Raw genomic sequence first — 24,552 nt, 5'->3', positions numbered from 1 at the left:
GGAGTCGTAGCACAATTGGGTCACCAGCAGGGGGTCTCAAAGGGTCAGGTTCACCCCATTGCAATATTCCATTTCCCCTTCACTGCAGTTACACTTTCAAGTGTTCAATAAATATTTGGTGGTGTCATTCCGATTGCTATTGTCTGAGCTTCCATTGTCTTCAGAAGCTCTGCGTTCCTCCTACATGAAACAGCTCTTGGATGAAATTTGAAAATAGAGTCTCAGATGTGGGAAATAATTGGAACCCCTGATAACATAGAATCTTGGCAGTTCTACCACCATCAACAGGAACGAAGGATGCTCAGCATTCACCAGATTCACTCAGAACCTCCCAGGATTCAGACCCACAGTTTCCTTTACAAAACATTCCCACCCTTCTCCCATGGGTTCCTGTTCCATGAGACAATGACTTTGTTGTGTATTCCCAAGTGCATTTGAATTTAACACTACATGCTGAAAGGCCAAATCCATCCCTATTGTAAATCCTGGTGATATTTTAAGGCTTTGTTTTGCTCTTTTGGGCATTCGCTTATACCCAGTAAAGTCACTGAGAGTTTTTTCATCACCTTCAATGGGCTCTGGATGGAACCCACAGAGCAGACCAGCTGTGAAATATTTTATACATTCATATGGAAAGCTCCTATAGAATTTATAAGAAAATGATCATAAGGATTCAATATAAAATTATATCCCTGATATAAAATCCATTGGATGGTTGAAAGAGTCATAGAAAGGAGCATTCATTCTATAACATGTTGTCCACCAGCCTCTCAATGGGTTTCAAGCAGCATAGCTCAATAGAAATTACTGAAGCTACGTCAATTTACTTCTGCTGGAGATTTACGCCAATAGGGATTTAGAGTAATTTCTATAGTGGCCTATTATATTTCTGAAGAACCTATTGGGTGCTGTCCCTGTTGAATTCTATGGGCTTGTTCTAGAAGGGAATTTCTCTCAATCCTTTAAAAAGTTCTCCCCGTAAAGTTAACTATTTTACACTGGTTAGACAAAATGCATGAGATCACCTCCTTCCTGCTTGTCTTAGAGTGAACAACAATCTGATAAAAGAACATGCTGAAGAGTCTCCAGATCATTCTCACATTATAAATCTTTATTAAACAACAGTTTTAGGTGAGGACTTTTTAAGTGTTATGCCCTGCAGCATGAAAGCGTCATCACTGAGAACTTCATAGAACATTTCCATATCCACATCTTGAAAGTTTCCACATATTTTTATTCTGGAATCTGTTGTCATGAAAGACAAAACTCTCTTAAGCACCAGGAAAAACATCATACTGAAACATTGAGCTTCGGGTTAGCATGGAAACAATTACGATGATTAATACTATTGTTCCGGCAGTTCCACCAATGATCATTCCAAGGGTATTCCCGTAGACTTGTGCCACCTGGCATCTCTCACCTGTATAGAAAAAGGTGTGGCCTGAGGCACATCTGGGAACAAAAGGCAACAATTGTAAAGGCATTGTGGGTACATCTATGGTGCAAGATCTTCCATCTACATTTAGAACTCCTGCAAGAACTAAGGAGCCTGGCTGCTGTGGATTGGTTGGTTTGAGAGGGTGCTCCATCTAGATACAACCCTAGCTAGGGTCCAATGGGAAGCCATCTCATCACAGAGCTGAGAAGGAGAGGGAACTCAAGGAGGCTCCCAACCCCCACATACACACACCACGGTGGCTGGGATAAATGGGGCAATTCCCAGCAGATGGGTTTGGACCAAGGCTTCCTTGTCATCCCTGCTTCTTTTACGGCAATTTAGACCCCATAGAAACACCTACACCCCACTGAGGATTGCAAGCAGAGCCATCCTTAGGATTTATGGGGCCCTCTGCAGTACATCAATGGCTATTAGCCAGGATGGGTAGGAATGGCATCTGTTTGTCTTATTAAACTGGGGCCCCTATGTCCGATGGCAGCCAGTGGGGGGGGGGGGGGGGAGATGATTTTTTTAGAGATGTGATTTCATAATCTTCAGCAACAAACTAATGACATATTTTTAAAGCAACATTTAAACTAAGGTTCTGTAGACACATGGATGGCCATTAAGTGGTGTCCCCAGTTTTCAGATGCCCTACACAAGCGCATCTTCTGCATATGGGGAAGGACAACCCCGATTGCTAGTAAGAGAATTCCCAAAGTCTGATCAAAGGGGTGCTGCATTCCTGTCACTGATGTGCTATTAATGTCTGTCATGGGGAACGGAGAATCTTATCCTCCCCTGGGCTGAACGCTTCTTAGATTCATCGGCTAGTGCATGAGAAATCTGCAGCTGGCATGAAAGGGGCATGTGGTACCTGCAGCTCGCTTTCCCCTTCACGTTCACACAGACTCCATCATTCTGGCAAGGGTTTGGATCACACGCATCCCCCATATTGGATGACCAAGCTTCAAGGGGGCCAGTGTTCTGGGCTGACCTTCTCTGCCTTTCAAGAATGAGGCCTCTGGCGCTGGGTTGGGCTAGTTTAACGGGGACTTCAGTGTGTTTAAGATAGGTGAGATCTTGTAAAAAGAGGGAGGGAAAGAAAGTGGTTAATAATAACTGACATTATTGTACATTGTGCTTTTCATTCCAAAGGATCCCACGGTGCTTTACAAACAATAGCATATTATCTCTCCTTGCTCCGCATGGGGAGCTGTCTCTGGTATGGGAGGAAGATCTGTAGGTGTAAAAAGAGAACATGCCTCTTCTATATAGATAGAGCTATCTCTCTCAGGGTTTGTCTACGCTGCATTCCTAGTTCGAACTAGGGATGCAGTGTAGACATACCCTCAGTGTGTATATACATATATTTTCTATATGTGAATGAGACAGGCAGAATTGACCAAATTAACTAAAATCTGCCTGGAATGTTGAAATCCGGATGCATATTTTGCAGTCTGAATACCACCAGTAACACATGTAGGAATCACTTCACCAAAAACTGAGATCGCTTGGTGAATGGCGTAAATGCAAGACTTCTGTGGCAGCTGTTTCTGAAATGTCCTCACACAGGGCTAGCTAGCAAGGGGGAACTACAAGGTTTTAAAACATGGATGCCAAGTTGTCAGAATCAGGAGGGAGGTTATTTTATTGGGCACTGGGGGGTTTTCAGGTGATGCAAACGAGACAGGCTGCACATTAACCCAAGTGGAACCAGACAGCTAGCACAGAAAGTTGGCAAAGTTTGGAGGGACTATGTAAAGGAAAATCTTAAAGCAGAAATAGGTGACTCAGATTATAAAGGATTTCACTGAAACACAGTGGAGTACAAAGATCAATTCTATAGGGATACAAATCCCTGGTAATAAGAATAGATATATAACAATGAGGTTGTTCTCACAGCTTCCAGATCAGGAAAAGGCTCAGGAGCTCCATGAGGTAACTAATTGTAATGAAACAGTAATCAGTGGTGATTTCAAATAGCATGGTATAAGAGGTCAAATGTTGCAATGGAATAAGGATTACACTACGGCTACACTACAAGCTTTTTCTGGAAGAGAAAATGCAAATGGAACGCTCATTTGCATATGTCACTCTCTCATTTGCATATTCTCCTCCGATCCTTTTTGCGGAAGAGGTTTTTGTGCAAAAAAGTACTCATTGAGGAAGAAGGGCGCAAAAGGGGTTCTTTGTGCAAAAAGGCGCCATCTACACACTGCTTTTTTGCACAAAAATCTTTTCCGCAAAAAGGATCAGAAGAGAAAATGCAAATGAGAGAGTGACATATGCAAATGAGTGCTCCATTTGCATTTTCTCTTCTGGAAAAAGCTTGTAGTGTAGCCGCAGCATACTTAGAGTGGTAATTTCTAAAAACAGTGAACAATTGCTTCTTGGAAAGAGCATGGTAGAGAACAGAGGAGGAAAGGCAAGACTCATTTTAGAGTGAGTCTATTACACTTACAACACCGCAGCAGTGCACCTGCAGCACTATAGCTGCTCTGCTGTAGTGTTCAAATATTGTCAAGCCCTTAGTAATACACTGGAGTTGGGATAAAAAGTTAGCTGACCTCACAAGACAAAAGAATGGAAATTATGATTCTTAGACACAGGATGGAGGCTATTCAAACAACCTTTGCAGAAAGTCCCGGCAGGAATGCATACTCTTCAACAGCAAAGGAAGCATGCAGGCAAGTAAAAGACAGCTGCGGGGTGAAATTTTCAAAAGTGTCTGAGCAACATAGGTGCCAAAGTTCATTTTCAAGAGAATTAGATCCCTTAGGTTCAGATCCTCAAAGTTGTCCTAGAAACCATTAGGCATTAGGTGCCTTGAGGATCTCAAACCCAGGACCCTAGATCCCAATGAAAGTCAATGATTAGGCCTTCTAAGGATTTTGACTTCCCTTCATTTCCATTGAAGCCAATGGGACTTAGGATCTAAAAGACAGAAGTCACTTTTGAAAATAGAATTTAGACTCCTAAATTACGGAAGTTCTTCTGAAAATGTTACCCCAGAAGATCAAATGGCAAGATTCAAGAGGTTCTTCGACCAAGGAAATATCCTTCCAAAAATGGACACCCAACCCTAAAGTAAGCAATCAGGGCATAAGACAGGAATTAGCAGCAGGGATAATTGCTGGACATATAAGAGCTCATTGCATCAATCAACAGTACATCTTATTTGGAATACTGAGTTCAGTTCCCTTCCAGACATTATTTTCCAAACAGACCTAACAGGTCAGTTTTTAAAGGTATCTAGACGCCTGAAGATGCAGATTAGCACCTACTGGGGTTTTCAAAAATGCCTAGATGCCTAACGCTTATTGAAATTAATGGGAGACAGACACCTAGGCTATGTCTACACTGGTGCGATCTTGCACCAGAGAAATGCAAATGAGGCTAAGTGTGAAATATTTCTGAGCCTCATTTGCATATCTAATGAGCTGTCATTTTTGCGGAAGAGGCTCTTGTGCCAGAAGGAGCTGTCTACACTGCCCCTTCTTGTGCAAGAAAAACCCTCTTGCGCAATGCCGCTACGCTGATTATTTTCAGGAACAAAGGCATTGTGCAAGAGGGTTTTTCTTGTGCAAGAAGGGGCAGTGTAGACAGCTCCTTTCGCAAAATGGCGGCTCATTAGGTATGCAAATGAGGCTAGGCGATATTCCATGCTTAGCCTCATTTGCATACTTCTGTTGCAACAACCCGCCAGTGTAGACGTAGCCCAAGAAGCTCTTGAAATAAATCTTAAAAGGTGCCTATCTGCATCTTTAGTTACCTAAATATCTTTAAATTCTGGCCCAGAAAAATAGAAGGGGCTCAGAGACTGATGACAAATATATTGGAATGTCCATCAGAACTGATCTTGCAAGAAGAGCCAATTCAGTTTCATGAGGAGAAAGAAATGATTCTGTACCTTTGAATTCTGCAAAAATAATGAGGTCATCATTTTTTAGGAAATTCCTCTGTCTCAGCATTTTGTGAGAGATGAAAGTGCTCCATCCCCAATCTAAGCTTCGGTTACAGTTGCAGGAAGGGTCAAATTTTCCAACAAGGGATGGTTTATCCCACATCGAAGTACCATTTGTACCTGCAAAATAATATGGATTATGCATGCTGTGTTTGTAATCAGCAAAAAGCCTCGAATCAAATGTTATTCAGCAGTAGATGTTAAAGCCTTCCAAGGACCTTTTTCTGCATTAAAAAAAACTATTGGTGGAGTCATGCCACAAAATCAGAGTGAGATTTTGAACATGGTGAGAGAGTTTAGGGATTGTGGATTTTATCCATCATTATTGTTCTGTTAAAATTCTTTGCTAGTAAAGACATTAATATAGAAAAGAGCATACTGAGAAAGCAATGGAGAGATGGGGACTCAGCTGTTGGAGTTTTACTTTTCCATCAGACTCTCTCTTCTTCTTCTTCTTAGTTTGTATAAAGTATCACCGATGAGTTCTAGTTTTGGATTGGCATCCAGCACTGTGCTAAGTGATGTACAAACAGGACAGAAACACTGCCTCTTCCTCAAAAAGTTTATAATCTTAGTGTAAGGCAAGAGGCAATTGATGGAGACAGAGATTTGGATGGGTAAACTACTGGCTAATCTCTGGATGATAATAATTTAGAACTGCCCCAGATTTCAAACTATTTATTCACTAAACACAGCCATGTCAAAGTATTGGATGACAATCTAAATGTGATCAAAGGCATGTCTACACAGCAGGGCTAAAGCCGAAATAAGCTATGCAACTTTGGCTATGACAATTGTGTAGCTCAAGTCAAAATTCAGTAAAACCTGTGTTATCTGGCACACCCAGGGATTAGGTCATGCTGGTTTTCTAAAAATTCTGGGGGAGCTGACCTGCCATGGAGAAGGCCAGGAGGCACGGGGGCGGAGCTGGACGGCCATGAGCTGTGGAGGTGCCAGTCCTCCAAGAGCTGCAGGGGAGCCGAGGTGTGGCCTGGCATCAGGCGGCCCTCCCCTAGGTACGTACTGCATGCATGTCTAGCAGGGGCTCGGGGGAGCATCTGAGGAGCAGCTCGGTTTACATCGCCAGTTTCTCTCTCTTTTTTTTTTTTTTGCTTTTAACAAGTTTTTTCCTGACGTGGAAATTTGCAAGTTTCTAAAGTTTTCTGGCTAGTTAAGTGCCGGATAGCACAGGTTTTACTGTAGCTTATTTCGTCTTTTGGCACGGTTTACAGAGCAGGAAGGCCAAGGAAGAGCACTCTTCTTCTGACTTTCCTTACTCCTCCTAAAATGAGGATTACAGGAGTTGGAATAGGAGTCCTCCATCTGGACATTATTTCAACATTGTGTTGAAATAACTGTTGTAGTGTAGATGCAGACTATGGTATTTCGGAATAACATCAGTAATTCTGAAATAACGCTGCTTTGTAGACATGCCCTAAGTTCTTTGCATTCAAGATCACCACAATCTTCAAGTTCAGTTGGTCAGGTGTATTACTGGAAGGCGATGCTCTTGTGGTGTCGGAATGCCACATTGTGACACACCGCTCTTCGGATAATGTCATTGGCTTGGAAGAATTCTGAGCCCATTCTCAGAACACCGGCAGAATTCTGAGTCTTGACTTGGCTTTGAAGAACTTTACAGGGAAAGTCAAACTCATATCTCTGGGCTCATTTGCCCCTAGCATAACAAATAATAGTTAGCAGTAAACACCCAGCACTTAGGCTGCGTCTAGACTGGCAATTTTTTCCGCAATAGCAGCCACTTTTGCGCAAAAACTTGCCAGCTGTCTACATTGGCCGCTTGATTTTGCGCAAAAGCACTGATGTTCTACTGTCCAAAATCAGTGCTTCTTGCGCAAATTCTTTGACGTTCCCATTCGGGCAAAAGCCCTTTTCCGGAAATGGTTTTGCACAAGAGGGCCAGTGTAAACAGCTAAAAACTGTTTTGCGCAAAAAATCCCCATTGGCGAAAATGGTGATCGGGGCTTTCTTGTGCAAAACCGTGTCTAGATTGGCACGGATGCTTTTCCACAAAAAGGGCTTTTGCAGAAAAGCGTCCGTGCCAATCTAGACGCTCTTTCCTGCAAATGCTTTTAACGGAAAAACTTTTCCGTTAAAAGCATTTGCGGAAAATCATGCCAGTCTAGAAGTAGCCTTAGAGAGCATGTTTTGTGCCAGGCGATCGATCTTTTGTCAAGATTGTAAATGCTTCCCATTTTATAAATAGGGAGTCTGAGGCATAGAAAAGGGAAGAGACTTACCCAGGGTCACCCAGCAAAGTCATGGAAGAGCTGGAAATAGAAACCACACCTCCCAGCTGCAAGTCAATGCCCTAGCCACTGGATCCCACGCCCTTTCTCTTGGGCAAGCTGCTTTAGTCATTCTCATGCAGAAGCTGCTTACCGGGCATAATCTGGCTCCTGTCTGTTGTGAAGCTCCTGCTTGGGGACATCCTGCTCCTGATATCAGGGTGCTGGTCTAGCACCGTTACAATAGCTTGTCTGTTCTCCACAGGCCATTTCAGAGCTTCATCGTTCTCTCCGCTGCACAAGTGAAAAGCAATGCGGCAGTAGTTCGGATAGGAGGACATGCCTCTAGGATACAAGGTTATTCCATAGCCATAACCCTCCGAGCTGTAAAACCGAGGACTGAATATCACAGAGCCTGAAACAGAGGTCTGGAGAAGGCGGGAGAAGTTCCGAATGAGCCAGACCGCGCTCGGGCACGGGGTCTCCGTGAGGGTGACATCATCAATAACAATTCCACCAGAAGAGCTGTTGTGATTGCCCCTTAGTCCTTGGAAGACGTACCGGAACTTCTCTTGAACATTGAGGGTCACATGGGCAATTTTCCAATTCTGGTCATTATCACCTATGGGAAGAAACAATAACCAGGGATTAATAATCAGGTACTTTGGGCCTGAGCTACATTCCAGAATTAGGTTGACACCAGGGGACTTACGTGGACCTAATTATGTCAGCGTCTACACTGGAAAGCTGCTTCCACTGAAATAAGTGGCCCACTACACCGACGTAATAAATCCTGCCTGGTTTCTTAGGAGCCTCCCGGAATGAGGCTCAATCATCCAGAGTCACCTGATGCCAAACTGGGAGATCAGCCTCTAAAAGTCCAGCAGCGCAGCCGGTCTAAGGAAGATTCCCTACCTACCCTTGCCCTGCACTGCTCCCAGAAGCAGCTGACCCTGTGGCATCTAGGTGGAGGCAGGTCTCCGCATGCTGTCCCATTGGTGGAAACTGCAATCAGTGGGAGCTGTGGGGGTGGTACTATCTGGCAGGGGCAGTGCGTAGAGCCTTCTGCCCCCCTCCTCCCCACACCCTTACGGGATGCAAGGACATGCCAGTCCCTTCTGAAAGTGCCACAGGGCCAGGAGAGCTTTAGACTCAAGACACCACCGACCGAGCTTCAAAGCCACCTGAGGTAAGTACTGACTGACCAGATACTACACCCCCAGCTCCTCCTGCACCACAGCCCTCCTATCCCAGCCTGGACTTGCCCCCTCTCCAGAGCCCACACCCTGCACCTGCTCCTGCACCCCGAATCCCTCCTGCTCCCAAACTCCTGCCCATACCTAAACTCCATCCCAGACTCTGTACTCCTCACTCCTTCCTGCAACACAAACCCCTGCCCAGCTCTGAACCCCCTGCCACACCCAAACCCCTTCTCACAGCCCCCACTTCCCCACACACCCCAACCCCATCTCCTGTCCCCTGCCCTATTCTGGTGAAAGTGAATGAGGGTGGGGGAGAGGGAATGTTGGAGGCAGGGGGAATGGAATGAGTAGAGGCAGAGCAAACCCACGTGCAAGTTGCCAGAAATAAAAGCTCATATTTGCATTAACAATGCCAAGGATCGTTGCTCCTGTTTGCATGAGCATGCCAATGTCAATCTTTTACAGGCTTGCTCAGTTCTTAGCAAGAGCATTAAAACGGTGACCTCTTTTGTTTGGGGCCATTCAAATTTCACCATCCAGGGCTTTGGTACAGCTGTCCATCTGGTAGGTGTGTTATTCTCACATACCAAAATGCCTGTCTGGATAGCAAGATGCTGACCTAATAGGGATGGGAAAACTCTTGTGTTTCTGAAGCTCTGAACACTAGGGTATCCTCTGCCCCATACTAGCGTTCCCTGTAAGCTGAGCACTTGGGTGGCCACCCAAGAGGGATTCAAATGTCCCCCAGCTGATTTGCAGAGTGCCCACAGCACTCACAACCAGCAGCGTGTGTTTCTATTGGTGGTGCACAGCTACACATACCTTGGTGCACATAACAAAATTGATTCTGCACACAGATGGAAAAAATTAGAGGGAACGCTGCCCCACACCGATTTCTGTAATCGCCTTCTTTTTTCAAAATACCTTGAAAGGTTTTGACTTTAACCAGCTTGTTAACAGCCCCAGTGCCGTTGTCCTTTCTAACCCAGATGACAAGCTTGTCTGAGGGGCTTCCAGAGATCTTGTAGAAGAAATGGAGGCACTGCTGAGTTCTCTTTGGGTAAAGGATGCGGGATTCTAGGAGAGCCGTATCTTCTGCCTTGCCAGATCCAGTATCGAAGTACATGAAAGAGCCAGCATCTACAGAGAAAGGGAGAAGCAGTTATTGCCTCTGCTTCATCTTTCTGCATGCTGCACATGACTTGTGGCTGCAAATATGTAAGTGCCGGGCAGATAAAGCATGACTAATGAATAATGCAAGAATAATTAGTGGTGCTTAAGCCTTACAATCCCACTCTCTTTTTAGGCATTATGTCTTATCCCCATGTCACCAATGAGGAAACTAAGGCACAGAAAGACTACACAAAAGAACCAGGAACAATGTTCCCTCTAATTTTTTTTCTTCCATGTGCGGAATAAATTTTGGTATGTGCACTGAAACAAGTATGGATGTGCACCACCAGCAGAAACACGTGCAGCCATCTGTGGGCACTGTGGGAACTCTGCTAATCAGCTGAGTGGCACCTGAGTCTCTTGTGGACAGCCGCTCAAATGCTCAGTTCACAGGGAACACTATCCAGAAACAGTATCCAGTGTTCCCTGTGGGATCTGCACTTGCACAGCTGTTCACAAAATAGTCCCGGTGGATTAACAGAGCTCCCACAGCTACATTTTGTTTTTACAGGTAGTGCACATTTGCACATGCTTTGGTGCACATAAAAATATTATTCTGCACATTAATGAAAAAGTCCACATATGGATGGAAAAAAATTAGAGGGAACATTGGTCTCCACAGGCTTGAATCCAGTCTCTCTAACCATTGGACTGGACTGTTACCCAGCCAAAGTCCCTTCAGTTACACCTGTGGAATACAAATAGGAATGTGACATTTGGGGATCCCCAAACCGGAAAGGGGCTCTTTCACTAGCTGCCTTGTGACTTTGGGTGCCTTAATGCAATGCATTAAGCTCAAAGCCCTAATGCCAGCAGCCAGCTTTCAAGCATAAAGGGCTTCCACTCAATTAATTACTTCTTGCAGGGTGATTCTAATAGCCTTTCTACTTCTGAACTTGATGGTTATCAGGAGTTCTGGACACAGGTTATAGTTTTGAGTGTAGGCATGGAGATGTGCAAGTTAAAAGTCTCAGACTACTCATTGCTTGGAGACATGTGCAGCACATTGTACTTGTAATTAGGCTGCAATAATTGCATCACCTCCCAGCAGTGGGGGAAGGGAAAGAGTCATCAGGCAATAAGGGCACCTTCTGCACTAGCTGTTTATATGAAACAAAGTCCAGACACCTGGCATTGTGCAATCCAGGGAAAGATAAGGGTGGACTAAGGCAGGAAGGAGTTTCTGATGCCCGTCCCCTCGCCCCCCATCTGTGTAACCATGAATTCCCATAGTCGGAAAGAATAAAGACCTGCAAGCCCACGTTTAAAAGGGAAGAGATGTTTAAAGTGCAGCCTAGCCAGAAACTGAGGATCAGCCTCTAAGCAGGGTTGTACTATGCCAGGTGCCTGGATTTAGTTTCACAACTAGTCTGGGAGGTGCCCTTCCTGCCTGATTATCCCCCCCACACACACACACACTGCTTGGAGGTGATGCAGCAGATGTATCCTAGTTACAATTATAATGTTTTGTACACATCTCCCTGCATCCACTATAACCTGTACACAGATCTCCTAATGACCATCAAGTTCAGGACATTGCATGCTTTCATGGAACACCATACTTATTCTACATTTCTCCCCAGTGACACTGCGAACAACCAGTTGATTCAATTGCTTATCCCAAGAGGGTTCAGACCCTCTGCTCTCTCCAGGGATGTCTGGTTTCTGATTGTCACTGGAGGGGAAAGGATTCAAAGAAAGGCTTGGTGAGCCTACAGGATGCTATATTGGTGGCCCACAAATTGATCCAAATGTCATTTCCCAGTTCTACTTAAACTTGTAGCTGACCCCATGTAACCAATCCTGCATCTCCATATCTTCTTTCCTTTAGTGGCTGGTCCACATAGGGGATTAGAATCTACACTGCTGCCAGCAAATGGAATTGCTCCTTTAGCTCAAGTGATGGGAGCTCATGCTTAGGGTCTTTATACTTGTGCTTCTTATTTAGGCAAAATTCCCACCAAAGTCTGATTTTTCTGAAGTCTGTGGGAGTTTTGCCGAAGTAGTAGACAATTAGGCCCTTAGCATCAAACAAGCCTTTAGGAATTTTTCGTTACTATATAAGCAAATACTTTCTGAACACCGATGCTACTGGGTTCTGTGACTGGCTCATAATAGAGACTGATCTTTTCTTTCTTTCTTTTGTGATTCCATTAGTTTAAAAAAAAACCAGAAAACTGGGGGGTTTAGAGTAAAATTGCCAGAATTGAACCTGGGGTCTCTACCGCATGAGCTAAAAGCCAGCTGGCTCCCAGCTAAGGCTACAGAGCAGACTCATTATCTCTCTGTATGTGGTCTTAGTGCCAGTAGGGGGGGCAGTGCACCAACTCCAGAAGGCTCATGGGTTACAGAAGCACCTTAAAAATCACTGTTTGATTCTTTAGAAATTTTGATCTGACAATTCCAGCCCCAACATGCCTTCTACTTCGTTTATGTTTAAGATGTAACAGTTATCAGCGAGTTACATGCAATTCTTGCTGTGCTAAAATCATTGTTAAGCAACCTGAGCCAGGTACTGTAGGTCACATTACAGCATATATTCATTATTCCTCTAGTTAAACCCTAATACATGTTCTTTGCCCTCTTTTATATTGTTGCTCTATCTGGAGAATGCCATGTACATTGCAAAAAGGTTGCTGATTTAGCACTGGTGATATCCCCACCTTTGTACCTCACTATCAAGAGAAAGCACAGTGACAAGGAGCCGAGGAAAGAGAACTGGGGGTTAGCTTGGTTAGAATGACAACAGACAAGCTTTCTTTAAAAGTATCCTCAACGACAGTCATTCTTTTCCTGACTTGGTCGCTTTTTTCAGTTTGATCAGCTGCCAAGATTTTCCAGGTGTTGGCAGCAATGTTAGCATCTGTCCAAAGGTGTCTTTAACCCACAGCTATCACCATTGCTAAGGCATGAAGGAAGTGACATTTGAAGCCCCTAACTTTTACTCAGGTATGTTTTTTATTTTACCTTTGCAGCGTCCAACGAGTGTGTGGTCTTCTTGTCCTGCGAGGCTGCTCTTCTTATGGACCCAGTCGGCATCATCTCCGGGTCCTTGAACCATGCCGCAGATGTTAGGGAACTCAAAAGCACACTGGTCCAAAAGGGTGTGAGTTGAAGCTGAAAGAACATGCATATGATGAAATCCAAAGAAGCAAATCAAATGCCTTCTGTATGCTTTTCCTGATGGACATGTTTCTGTGTCACACACACCATATGGGACATATACAAAGGGCTCAGTCCTGCAATCCTTCCCACCCTGACTGGTCAAAATGATTCCTTAGGGCACTATTACACAACGTGTTGGTACCTGAAGGTAGCAAATAAAATCATCTACCCCTGACTGATGCATAATCTAACTATTGCTTGATTTCTTGGAACTGTCACAACCGAGGTGACCCTCAAGCAAAGGTCATAAGGAGCACAAGGTTGGAAGGGGAACCCTGAATAAAGCACAACATAGGAGGAAGCACAGAAATGGATGAGTGTAAGTCTTTAATTCCATAGGCAGTACTTGGGCCGTGCACCACCTCCCTATAACCCTGACAAAAATTTAATTGCTATATGGGCTGCTCCACATGTCCCCCACCTCTTTGGGTAGCCTCCCTGCACCCCCTCCCTTGTAGGCATGAGTCACCCCTATTTATTCACTTATCGGACCACGTCAAAAGCAGAAAACAATTGGGAGAGGGGCAGAGAAATAATGGGCTCCTCTCATTACTCATTGCCATGAGCCCTGCCGTAAGGTCAGCTAAGGACAAGTTTCCTGGAGTCCCTCCCTCTTTGGCTCACTCGTCTTTTTATTTATTTCCTTAGACATGAAAATGCAAGGGGAACAAAGAAATCATATGAAAGTCCAAAATATGGGCCAGCGTGGGCTTACTGCAGTTGTACATGCGATTGAGTCTTTCTAAGTCCATGCTGCTGAAATCCAAGCGCTGGCCAATAATGTCATTAAACGCTGGAATCTTTGCAGTGATTGTTGGGATACTCTGATTTTTGTTAAATGAGAATGGCTCATAATGCATTACTGATTCATAGTCATAAGGGGTGTTCAGGTCGGAGATTAACTTGTCGTCATATTTCACAAAGTTGTGCGTGTGGCCTGGTGAAAGAACAAAGAAACGAGTCATTCTTCAAACGGCCAGAATCTTTCAGAAGGCAAAAATGTCCCTAGCATGGACATACTAAAGTCATAATAAATCAATGCAAAATGCAGTCAACAAGGCAGATTCAAAACCAAGTACAGTATGGTTAGAATTACACTCTGACCTGATCAGTTTCTGAGACAATTTTGAAAACAAAATCCTCTTATTCTAGATCCCAATTGTCACTTCATGTGTACATTGCTTGTGCGCATTTAAAGAACTTCCACTTGCTGCTTCTGAGCTCTATCATGGGTGAAGGCATCTAGTTTGTCTTATTTGCTTCCCTTCTCTGCCTCCTTTATGCCTCCTACTCTCCCATACCAATCCAGCAAAATATGTATGTAACAGCTCAATTTACCATATATTGACCACAATGCAACCACGCATACACTTAAAAGCTAAACCTAACTTAAGTGCTTTGCAAGAATTGGATGTCAGAGTGCTCAGTGTCTCATAGGGCAATGCCCTAAAGAATGAGGAGCCTTTAATTGCTGATGCAAATGTTTGCCTGGGTATTTGGTTCACTCTAAAACATGCATCCCTGTTCTGTATAGACTGTGCTCTAGCCTTGACTGGCCTTTGGGACAAAAGACACCTTCCATTTAGGCTACATCTAGCCTACAAAGGTAAGTAAGAAAAAGATAAACAAATTGAGAACTGCAGTTTGCGTATCTTTTTCCACTTTTCTGTCGAAAGAGACTTTTCCCAAAATTTGGTGTGTCTACATGGCACCAAATTTTGGAAAAACCTGCTCTTTCAACACATCCCTTCTTCCTCATAAAATGAGATTTACAGAGCTGGCGAACGCACGCGTCTGCTTTTTCACAAATTTTTCCAAAAAAGCGGACGTGGTCTTTGGACGCGGCATTGCTTTTCACTGCATTCTAGAGGCAGCCTTAGAGCTGAATGAAAATGCAGAGTTTTGTGACGCTAGATGTTATAACATCTGTCGTAGTTCCAACCATTTTCTCATATCTAGGTCACTAAGACGGTAATTTGGTTGCACAAGCATATAAGATGGTAACATTTCCATTGTTCTCCTGAAAACAATGTTGCCATTTAAAAAAAGGAAAGACCTTGTTTTCAATGAAAACAACCTCTATTTAGCATGAATAATTTACAAAAGGGGACCAATTTCAAGGTTGCAGGTTTTGAGGAAAAGCGAGAGAAAAAATTAACATTTCAAATTACACTGAGACTGTTTTGGCTGCTTCTCGCTGCTATTAAAATTCTCATTACCCTCAATTCAAAATAGCATTGAACGAACAATTATTGCTAAATAGCCTCACTTCTATGGTTTCCGAGTATAGCTTATTGGGAGATATAACCACCTGCTCAACAGAACAGCCTGGGGGTCAGAGCTGAGGACTATCAGAACGTTTATGTTTATTTCCTTTTAGAGACCTGCACTGAAACTTACCTGGAAAAACTATAAGAAAGGATGTCATGCCTGCTGGTGTAGCACTCTAGCTTTTTACAACTCGGAGGAAAGGAAGTCCCTGCAGAAGATCAGCTATCTGAGAACATGACCAGGTTTTTTAGCAGCTTCTCAGTAAATGAATGACTTTTAGATGAAGATCTGTTTGGGGAGCAAGCTGCTAATAAAAGAAGCAGCTGGCTGGTTGCACAAAAAACTTAGCTGGAACTTTTTGCCACTAAGTCGCAGCCAGAGGAGTATCCAGTTTTTATGCAGATGCAAGATATGGAGGAGGGCCTATAGAACTTTCCTATTATATCTCCCGTGCAGTGCCCAGCTACAGACGCAGTCGCTGAAGTCACTAGGAAACTTTAAGAAGAGTTTTCCCTCAGTAAAGTCTGCAGGATTTGTCCCAGAGGAAAGTAGAATCTATAGCTTGTAATGACACCTGCAAAACATTGAGCCTGCAGTAAAATTTTGCACTTCCTGTAATTTTTCCTTTTTCTGCATTATGCAGGAGAACTTTATAATGGTTTCCGGTCAATTACCATTTCATTGAAGGAGACATATTTGGGTTGAGAGGCAGTAGAGAGGGGGGTTATGGATCACATGAAATGAATAAAGAAAAGTGATAACTGAGTATCTCAAGTGATCAAGAAGGCAGACGTGTTTAATGTCTATGTTACTTCAGTCTTCCATAAAAAGGAGAATAGTGGTGGGATACTTAGCACAATATGAATAAGAGGGAAGGTATGCAAGCCAAATTAGGGAAAGAACAGGATATTTAGCTAAACTAGATGTATTTAAGAAAGCAGGGATTGATGAAACTCAGCCCAAGGTATTAAGGAAGCAATCTAGAACCATTACCATTAGCAATTATTTTCCAGAACTCATGGAAGATGGGAGAGGACTGGATAAGCACAGACATAGCATTTGTCTTTAAACTGGGGAGCAAAAGGGACCCATGAAATTATAGACCAGTCTCCCTAACTTCAAACCTGGAAAGATTTTAGAACAGGCTATTAAACAATCAGTTTGTCAGCACCTAGAAGATGATAGGATTAGAGGGTATGTCTAGACTGTATCCTTCTGTCGGCAGAGGGATGCAGATTAGGCAGGTTGACATTGCAAATGAGGTGGGGATTTAAATATCCCATGCTTAATTTGCATAAAAATGGTTGCCGTTTTGCCGACTCAGTACTTTTGTCAGCAAAAAAGAGGCAGTCTGGTAGAGGGGGATCTGTCAAGAAAGAAAGCCTTTTTTGACAGACCCCTTATGCCTCCTGCAAGGAGGTTTACAGGATCTGTCAAAAAAGGCTTTCTTTCTCGACAGACTCCCCCTCTAGACTGCCTCTTTTTGATGACAAAGTGCTGAGTCGGCAAAAACGGTGGCCATTTTAATGCAAATTAAGCACAGGATATTTAAATCCCCACTTCATTTGCAATGTCGACCTGCCTAATCTGCATCCCTCTGTCGACAGAGGGATGCAGTCTAGACATACCCAGAAGGAATAGCCGGCATGGATTTTTCAAGAATAAATCATGCCAAAGCAACCTAATTTCTTTCTTTAATAAGGTTACTGGTCTACTGCAGTGGTTTTAAAAGTTAGGTCACAGCACCCTAAAATCATAGAATCATAGAACCATAGAGCTGGAAGGGACCTCAGGAGGTCATCAAGTCCAGCCCCCTGCTCTAGGCAGGACCAAGCCCAACTAAATCAACCCGGCCAGGGCTTTGTCAAGCCAAGACTTAAACACCTCTAGGGATGGAGACTCCTCTACTTCCCTAGGTAACCCATTCCAGTGCTTCACCACCCTCCTAGTGAAATAGTTTTTCCTAATATCCAACCTGGACCTCGCCCACCACAACTTGAGACCATTGCTCCTTGTTCTGCCATCTGTCACTACTGAGAACAGCCTCTCTCCATCCTCTTTGGAACCTCCCTTCAGGAAGTTGAAGGCTGCTATCAAATCCCCCCTCACTCTTCGCTTCTGCAGACTAAACAGACCCAACTCTCTCAGCCTCTCCCTGCTCCAGGTAAACAGCTGGTGGGCCTGCAATACTGTTTATCTAAGTGTCCGTAGCGACGGAGCATTGCAGATCCCTGCAGTTCACTGTTTCGAACCAAGGGGAGCTGCCAGCAGTGGCGGCCTGGGCTCTGGGCTCTCCAGCTGCTGGCCAGCTCCTTGACCCTCCCACCCACACCCTTGGGACATGTGCCCTCCTTATGCTCCCCACTCATCATCCCTGAGGTTAGCTATTAGGGAAAACTTTTAAACTATAAGAATGGTTACATTCTGAAACAAGCTTCCAAGAGTGGCCATGGAATTCCCATAATTGGCAATGCTTAAGAGCAGGTTGGACAAACACCTGCCAGGGATGGCTTTGGCTAGGTGGTTCTGCCTCAATCCAACGGTCTGCACCAGGGGACTTCTTGAGGTCCCTTCCAGCCCTACCTTTCCATGATTCTATGACTTGTGGAGTCTTTCAGCACATCTGAAAATGGGGGTAACTCTACTGCCTGGGCAGGTTAGTCAATTGTAAGGATCGGAGACTGTTTTCTACTAGGTGTTTGTTCAGCATCTAGTGCAACGGAATCCCAGTACTGCTGAAGCATAGGGGCTCTCTCTATTTGATATTTGTATTGTATTTTATGCTGCTGGCTCAAATCCAGTCCAAGTTAATAGCAACTGAAAATTATTTCCATCCGATGACTGTTTGGTGGCCCAAGTGAGGTGAGTTCTTCTTAGTCCAGTTTAGTGATAAAAACATAGTGTATAAAACCTGTATCAACAGCTGGGTTGATTTAGTTGGGATTGGCCCTGCCTTGGGCAGGAGGCTGGACTTGATGACCTCCTGAGGTCTCTTCCAGCTCTATGATTCTATGAGTTGGCTATACCAGCCATGCCATGTTGGCAGTCCCAACACAGGTGCATGAGTACCAGCCTTTAGAAATGCCCAACATGGTATCCTTGACTCTCATCTGGCTCTAAATTTCTATCTCAGGAGGCTTTAAAATCTAGTGTGTTAGTGAGGGACATAAAATACTCTCATTCTCTGTACTTCCCAAATTCTGTATTGACATTTAAACTGACCTGAAAGAATTTCATCCCACCAGATTGTCACATAATCATCCCGGTCTGTCCTCGACTGTTCATGATAAAATCCCATCGCATGTAAGATTTCATGTTCCACAATAGCTTTGTAGTCACACCTCAGCCCAATGGAAAGATTTTGTCCAGTCTGCTGGTCACCAACCATGGACCAACACCTGAGAAAAAGAGAGGTTGCACAATCATTGAAGCATAAACGTGTAGGACTAGAAGGCATCTCCAGAAGTCATCTAGTCCATTCCCCTGCATCCAAGGCAGAACGAAGTATTAGTGAGACCATTCCTAACAAGCAGGGCTCGACAATCTATGTAATCTACTCGCCTGTGGCGAGTAGATTACAACCTGGAAGAGCTGAGTTCGGGCAATCTGCACATGCACAGATTGCTGGATAGCGCGGCTGGCTAGCAGGGCTCGCCACAGCTCGGCGAGCCCTGCTAACAAGGGTTTGTCTAACCTACTCTTAAAAACTTCTAGTGATGGAGATTCCATGACCTTCCTATGTAATTTGTTCTAGCACTATGACAAAAAGTTTTCAGAATGCCCAATCTAAACCCTTCTTGCTACAATTTTTGCCCTTGCTTCTTGTTCTGTTCTCAAAAATTAAGAACAATTTTTCACCCTCCTCCTTAGAACAACCTCTTACGTACTTGAAAACTGTTATGACCCACCTCAGTCTTCTTGCCTTCAAACTAAACCAACCCAGTTTTTAAAATCTTGACTAAACCTTTAATCATGTTGTTGCTATCTCTTGGGAAAAGTTTTCAGGTCTTTATTTAAGGACTCAGTCTATTTGTTTTATTCAAAATGATGTTGAAAAAATTGCTCATGTGAATATTTAAGAAATGAATGTTGCTATTTATTATTTGTTAAGGTACGGGCAATGTGCTCAGACACTGAGGGTATGTCTACACTAGCCCCCTAGTTCGAACTAGGGATGCTAATATATGCATTTGAAGTTGCAAATGAAGCCCGGGATTTAAATATCCCGGGCTTTATTTGCATCTTCTCATCCGGGTGCCATTTTTAAATCCCCCTAGTCCAAACTAACTGTCCGCAGCTACACACAGCAATCAAACGTTAACTCCAACTAAGTCCTTAGTTCGAGTTAACGTTTGAATGTCACATGTAGCCGCGGGCAGGTAGTTTGGACTAGGGGGATTTAAAAATGGCACCCAGACGGGAAGATGCAAATAAATCCTGGGATATTTAAATCCCAGGTTTCATCTGCAACTTCGAATGCCTACATTAGCCTCCCTAGTTCAAACTAGGGAGCTAGTGTAGACATACCCTGAGACTACATCTACACTGCAGGGTATTTACGCAAGAAGTCTTTTGTGGAAGAGTTCTTGCACAAAAACTTCTTGCACAAAAGCGCGTCCACACCTCAACGCACATAGCTTTTGTGATGCACTTTTGCACAAGAGAGCATCTATGCTGCATGGACATTCTTGCACAAGAAAGCTCTGATGGCCATCACAGAATGGCCATCAGAGAACCTGTGCTTCTTCTTTTGTACAAGAAACCCCTGCAGAGAGTCCACACATGCCTTTTTGCACAAGAGCTGTAGCACAAAAAGGAGTTATGCCTCGTGGGAGGAGGTTTACCTACACCACAAAAAGCCCTCTGTTCTGTCAATTGACTGTAGATTTTTTTGTGCAAAAACATGCTTGAAGTGCAGACACTCCACGGGTTTTGGGGCAAAAACAGTCGTGTTTGCGCAAAAACCTTGTAGTATAGACATAGCCAGAATGGAGGCAGTCCCTAGACCGGCAGCCAACTGAGACATTATCACAGGCATTATTTCCCTGTTAGACAACCTCATTCACAATGTCTTGGGTCTACAAGAGTTACAAACATAAGAAACGCCATACTAGGTCAGATCACTGGTCTTCCAACAGTGGTCAGTGCTTCTAGCAGTTGGTGCTTTAAGGACACCCTGAGAATAGATCAGGATGGGGTGCAGGATCTGGGAGGGAGCTGTGACCTTGGGCAGGAATGCAGCGGTCTTGCAGATGTTTTGTGTTGTGACCTTGGGCAGGGAGTTGGGGTGCGAGAAGGGGTGGAGAGCCAGGTCAAGGCTCTGATTGTGACACACTTATTGTAGGGGGGTCCCAGCCAGCAGCCCAGCAGGACCCTCGGGCAGGCTCTGTGCCTGCTGTGCCCCAACACACTGTTAAAAGTGGCCGGCTGCTGGGGCCAGCATGTGTATCTGTGCAGCATGCTATGAGAGGGAGTTTCCATGTGCTGCATGTGCCCACAAGCACAGCCTAGACAGCTCCCGTTGGCCAGTTTCTGCAGGATATTGGTGGCTCGGAGTATTGTGGCCAGCTGGATCTGAATGTTAGGTGGGCTGGATCTGGCCTGAGGCCATTTTTTGGCCTATCCCTGGTATAAGAAAAGGGAAGATCTTATGTCATTCAATGCTGATTTCCCTGGATGACTCAGAACTGACTCTGATGAGATCCAGAAAGATTCTCTTCAGGCTGGAGGAGAAATGAGCCAAAGCAGAGAGGAGGACAGGGGAAAATATAAAAATCTTTATGATTCTGAAAAGGCCTTTAAGAAACCCCAAGAAAAAAGAAACATTCCTAAGTGATATACAGGACAAGATTCTTATCTTTTTCTAGCTGCCTCCTTGAACTCAGTGATCTGGGGATAGCTTATACGTAGGAAATAATAACTGTATTTCACTAACCTGAGCTTTCATAGCATCTTTTCTTCCAAAGATTTAGAATAGAAAATCTACACAAAGAAAATTGAACAAGAATCTAGGGTGTCATCACAATACTTGCCCGTCATCTTTTAGAAACCGTATATAGGTGCTCTCTCCTTCATATGGCTTGAAATCCACACAAGACTTAAGACGGAACATTTCAAACGCTTCAAGTATAACTCCCTTGGCATTCAGCTCTAGAAAATATATTTCAGATAGTATCTTTAACACATTGCAGATCGCCTGTCTGTGGAGATAAGCTATGTTCTGTACTTGCATTATGATATATCGCAGGAAGAGACAAACCCTTTAAACTACTATATTTTTTTGCTATAACTGTGATGCTGTGGAATTTCATCTTAATGTGATTGGTAGCCTGCTAATTAGCGTACTTTGAAAAGCTTTTAATGTCATAATGATGTTTCTCTTAGGGTCAAATTCTGCTACCATGTTAATTCTAATGAGACCATGATTTGGCCCTAAAATTTGAAGAGTATTTTACCTAGGTCATCACCCAGAATGTAGGGAACAGGGAACTTCCATCTGTAGAACTCATTTCTCAGTCCATTGCGCTCATTCTGTTGAAAATAGAAGGAAAGATTAAAAGTCAATGATGCATCCATTGGCATAGGAACGAGGGCTAATAGTACTGCAAATATGATGAGTAGGAATCACATCCAGCTGTTTACAAAATACTTACTGGCAGTAAGATATCCCCTTGAAAGAGGTTCAGTCCAGCAGCTGGAAAGGAATTTAGGAATAGATTATTTAAGTTAAATCTCACATACTGCATTTCATATTCTGAAAAATGCTGAGTTTATAGAACTCATGGAAGTATCTAGCCCACGAGTGACATTTATGGATAATTATTAAGGGCCAGTGTCTAGTCTCACTTAAGTAAAGGATCTGTCAGTAAACTACCAGCAACTGTTGATACCTAATTTGACAGGTTATGGAAAAGCATGTTATGAGTTTTACTCTGCATTATGGCTGTCTATGCTCCTATGTCTTTGTCTCACTCTAGAATGATCATAGCTTCATAGATTTTAAGTTGAGAGGAAACTATTCCAACCATCAAGTGTGACCTCCTGCATAACACAAGATGTAGGATTTCATCTCAGGATTCCTGCATAAAGCCCATAACTTCTGTATGAACTAGAGCTTCTGTTTTAGGAGATTCAGTTCTGCTATAAAGTGATAGAGAATCCACTATGTCTTTAGGTAAGAGGTTCCAGTGATTAATAAATATAATATAATATAATATAATATAATATAATATGATATAATATAATATAATATAATATATACTCAAAATCAAATTACAAAAAACAAAATGAAATGAGATGGGTTAATTTGATTGTGTTTTCCATGTAATTTCTCTACAGTTCAGACAGAAACACCATAAAGCCACTAAATTACTGCTCACTCTAGAAAACCAGTTGTTAGGTGGGGAAAACAGAGCCAACTGGCTTCTAAAGACATTCCAAATTGGCACTTCTCTCTGGACCATACCGTAAATGGAAATAATATAATTCACTTCAAAGTAGATTCCCCTTAACTGTAGATTTGGTCCAATGCCCCACGTCTTCAGGAGAAAAAGTCTCTGAACCCTCGGGGAAGTTCGTTAATAGCACAAAAGCTCAATATGACTTGTGATTTTCATCCAGGAGAAGCCCCAGGCTTGGACAGTAGGAGTTTTGCAGGGTTAAGAGTCAGGAATTCTGGTGGAGTTGCAGATGGCGTTCACTCCTGTTTCTGCTCACTGCTATGGCTCTCTGTGGCCCCTGCCTGGACATCAGCCATCCAGTTTTTCCATAAAAATGCTTAAGAAATGCAGGTTGCACTAGTATTTTGTTTAAAGGCACCTCAAAGGGACTGCACAGGCATTAGAAAGGCAACCTACCTAAATTTATTCCTGGAATGTCCTCCCTCAATTCACCAGCATCAGCGTCACGTGCTATAAAAAATCAACTGAAAGTCATTATGCATCCAACAGAGCAGTTGTTGGGATCTGACCCTGATCCCCCATCACCACCCTCAGAAAATATCTCAGCAGTAAAAATAATTAAGGGAGGCCTTACCATCTTCCTTCGGAAGGTGTCTAACCTGAAAACAAGTAAAATACATGTTGTATAAGATGTGTAACATGCTGAAAGAGAGGAGCTGCCAATACAAGTTGGCAATAGACTTACCGAGAATGTCGCGCAATAGGGAAAACATAGTATGAGACACAGGCATGGGAAGAAGTAAGTGGAAACCATTCTTGCAGGAGAGAAAGAAAACAGGGTGTCTAATAGCTTGCAATTTATAATTCAGTGAACTTTGTACTTACTACCAGGAAAGAAACTTTGAACCCATCATTTCTACCGGTGCAGTTATTAGAATATCAAACTTCTTTCAGCTGCGTGAGATGGTGTCATTATCATTGTTTGCCTAAGTTCATCTGCAAGAATGTGGACCTGAGCAGCCTGGTATCTTTCTGTCTTCATTAAAGTGCTGATGGGCCAGACTCAGACCTCAAGTACTGCTTCCAGGTCTGAATTTGGCCCAGAGATCAAGGAAGTTATCTCTGTTCCTGGCTGCAATTTACTCTGTCAACATTATGAGGTGATTCTACTCTAAATTACTCTGGCATAAATCCAAATTAACTTTCATTTGCTTGAGTGGAATTACTCCTGGGCTGTGTCTAGATTGGCAAGTTTTTCTGCAAAATCATCTGCTTTTGCGGAAAAACTTGCCAGCTGTCTACACTGGCCGCTTGAATTTCCGCAAGAACACTGACGATCTCATGTAAGATCGTCTGTTCTTGCAGAAATACTGTGCTGCTCCTGTTCGGGCAAAAGCCCTCTTGCGCAAGAGGGCCATTGTAGACAGCACAGTGCTGTTTTCCGCAAAAAAGCCCCGATAGCTAAAATGGCGATCGGGGCTTTTTTGCGGAAAAGCGCATCTAGATTGGCCACGGACGCTTGCTTTTCTGCAAAAAGTGCTTTTGCGGAAAAGCATCCTGCCAATCTAGATGCTCTTTTCCGAAAATGCTTTTAACGGAAAACTTTTCCGTTAAAAGCATTTCCGGAAAATCATGCCAGTGTAGACGTAGCCGGGGGCTACGTCTACACTGGCCCCTTTTCCGGAAG

The 24,552-nt window shown here is 43.6% G+C and overlaps 1 protein-coding gene across 1 annotated transcript; it reads right to left on the bottom strand.

Annotated features, from left to right (window-relative positions):
- Positions 1 to 1,090: 1,090 nt before the first annotated feature.
- MEP1A (meprin A subunit alpha) lies at positions 1,091 to 23,638 on the bottom strand. Its single transcript, XM_075923142.2, has 12 exons — positions 23,611 to 23,638; positions 22,119 to 22,159; positions 21,921 to 21,996; positions 21,498 to 21,615; positions 18,688 to 18,863; positions 13,910 to 14,131; positions 12,997 to 13,146; positions 9,781 to 9,996; positions 7,809 to 8,276; positions 5,352 to 5,525; positions 2,316 to 2,520; positions 1,091 to 1,452 (listed from the first exon to the last, which is right to left on the bottom strand). Exons 1-12 carry the CDS (start codon positions 23,636 to 23,638, stop codon positions 1,272 to 1,274), a joined length of 2,055 nt encoding a protein of 684 aa, XP_075779257.2. The 3' UTR covers positions 1,091 to 1,271.
- Between the last annotated feature and the right edge of the window lie 914 nt (positions 23,639 to 24,552).

The sequence above is a fragment of the Pelodiscus sinensis genome, chromosome 3, assembly GCF_052426305.1.
Source record: "Pelodiscus sinensis isolate ZL-2025 chromosome 3, ASM5242630v1, whole genome shotgun sequence".
Lineage (NCBI taxonomy): Eukaryota > Metazoa > Chordata > Testudines > Trionychidae > Pelodiscus > Pelodiscus sinensis.
Note: the sequence above shows the minus strand (reverse complement) of the source record. Positions and strands in the feature narration are given on the sequence as shown.

Excerpts from the sequence above, each read along its gene's own strand:
- MEP1A (XM_075923142.2), bottom strand. The coding sequence starts at position 23,638 with ATGTTTTCCCTATTGCGCGACATTCTCG. Across the intron at positions 21,997-22,118 it reads AAGGGGATATCTTACTGCCA|AATGAGCGCAATGGACTGAG; the intron begins GTAAGTATTTTG and ends TATTTTCAACAG. Across the intron at positions 1,453-2,315 it reads AAGGGGAAAGCGAGCTGCAG|ATGTGCCTCAGGCCACACCT; the intron begins GTACCACATGCC and ends TTTTGTTCCCAG.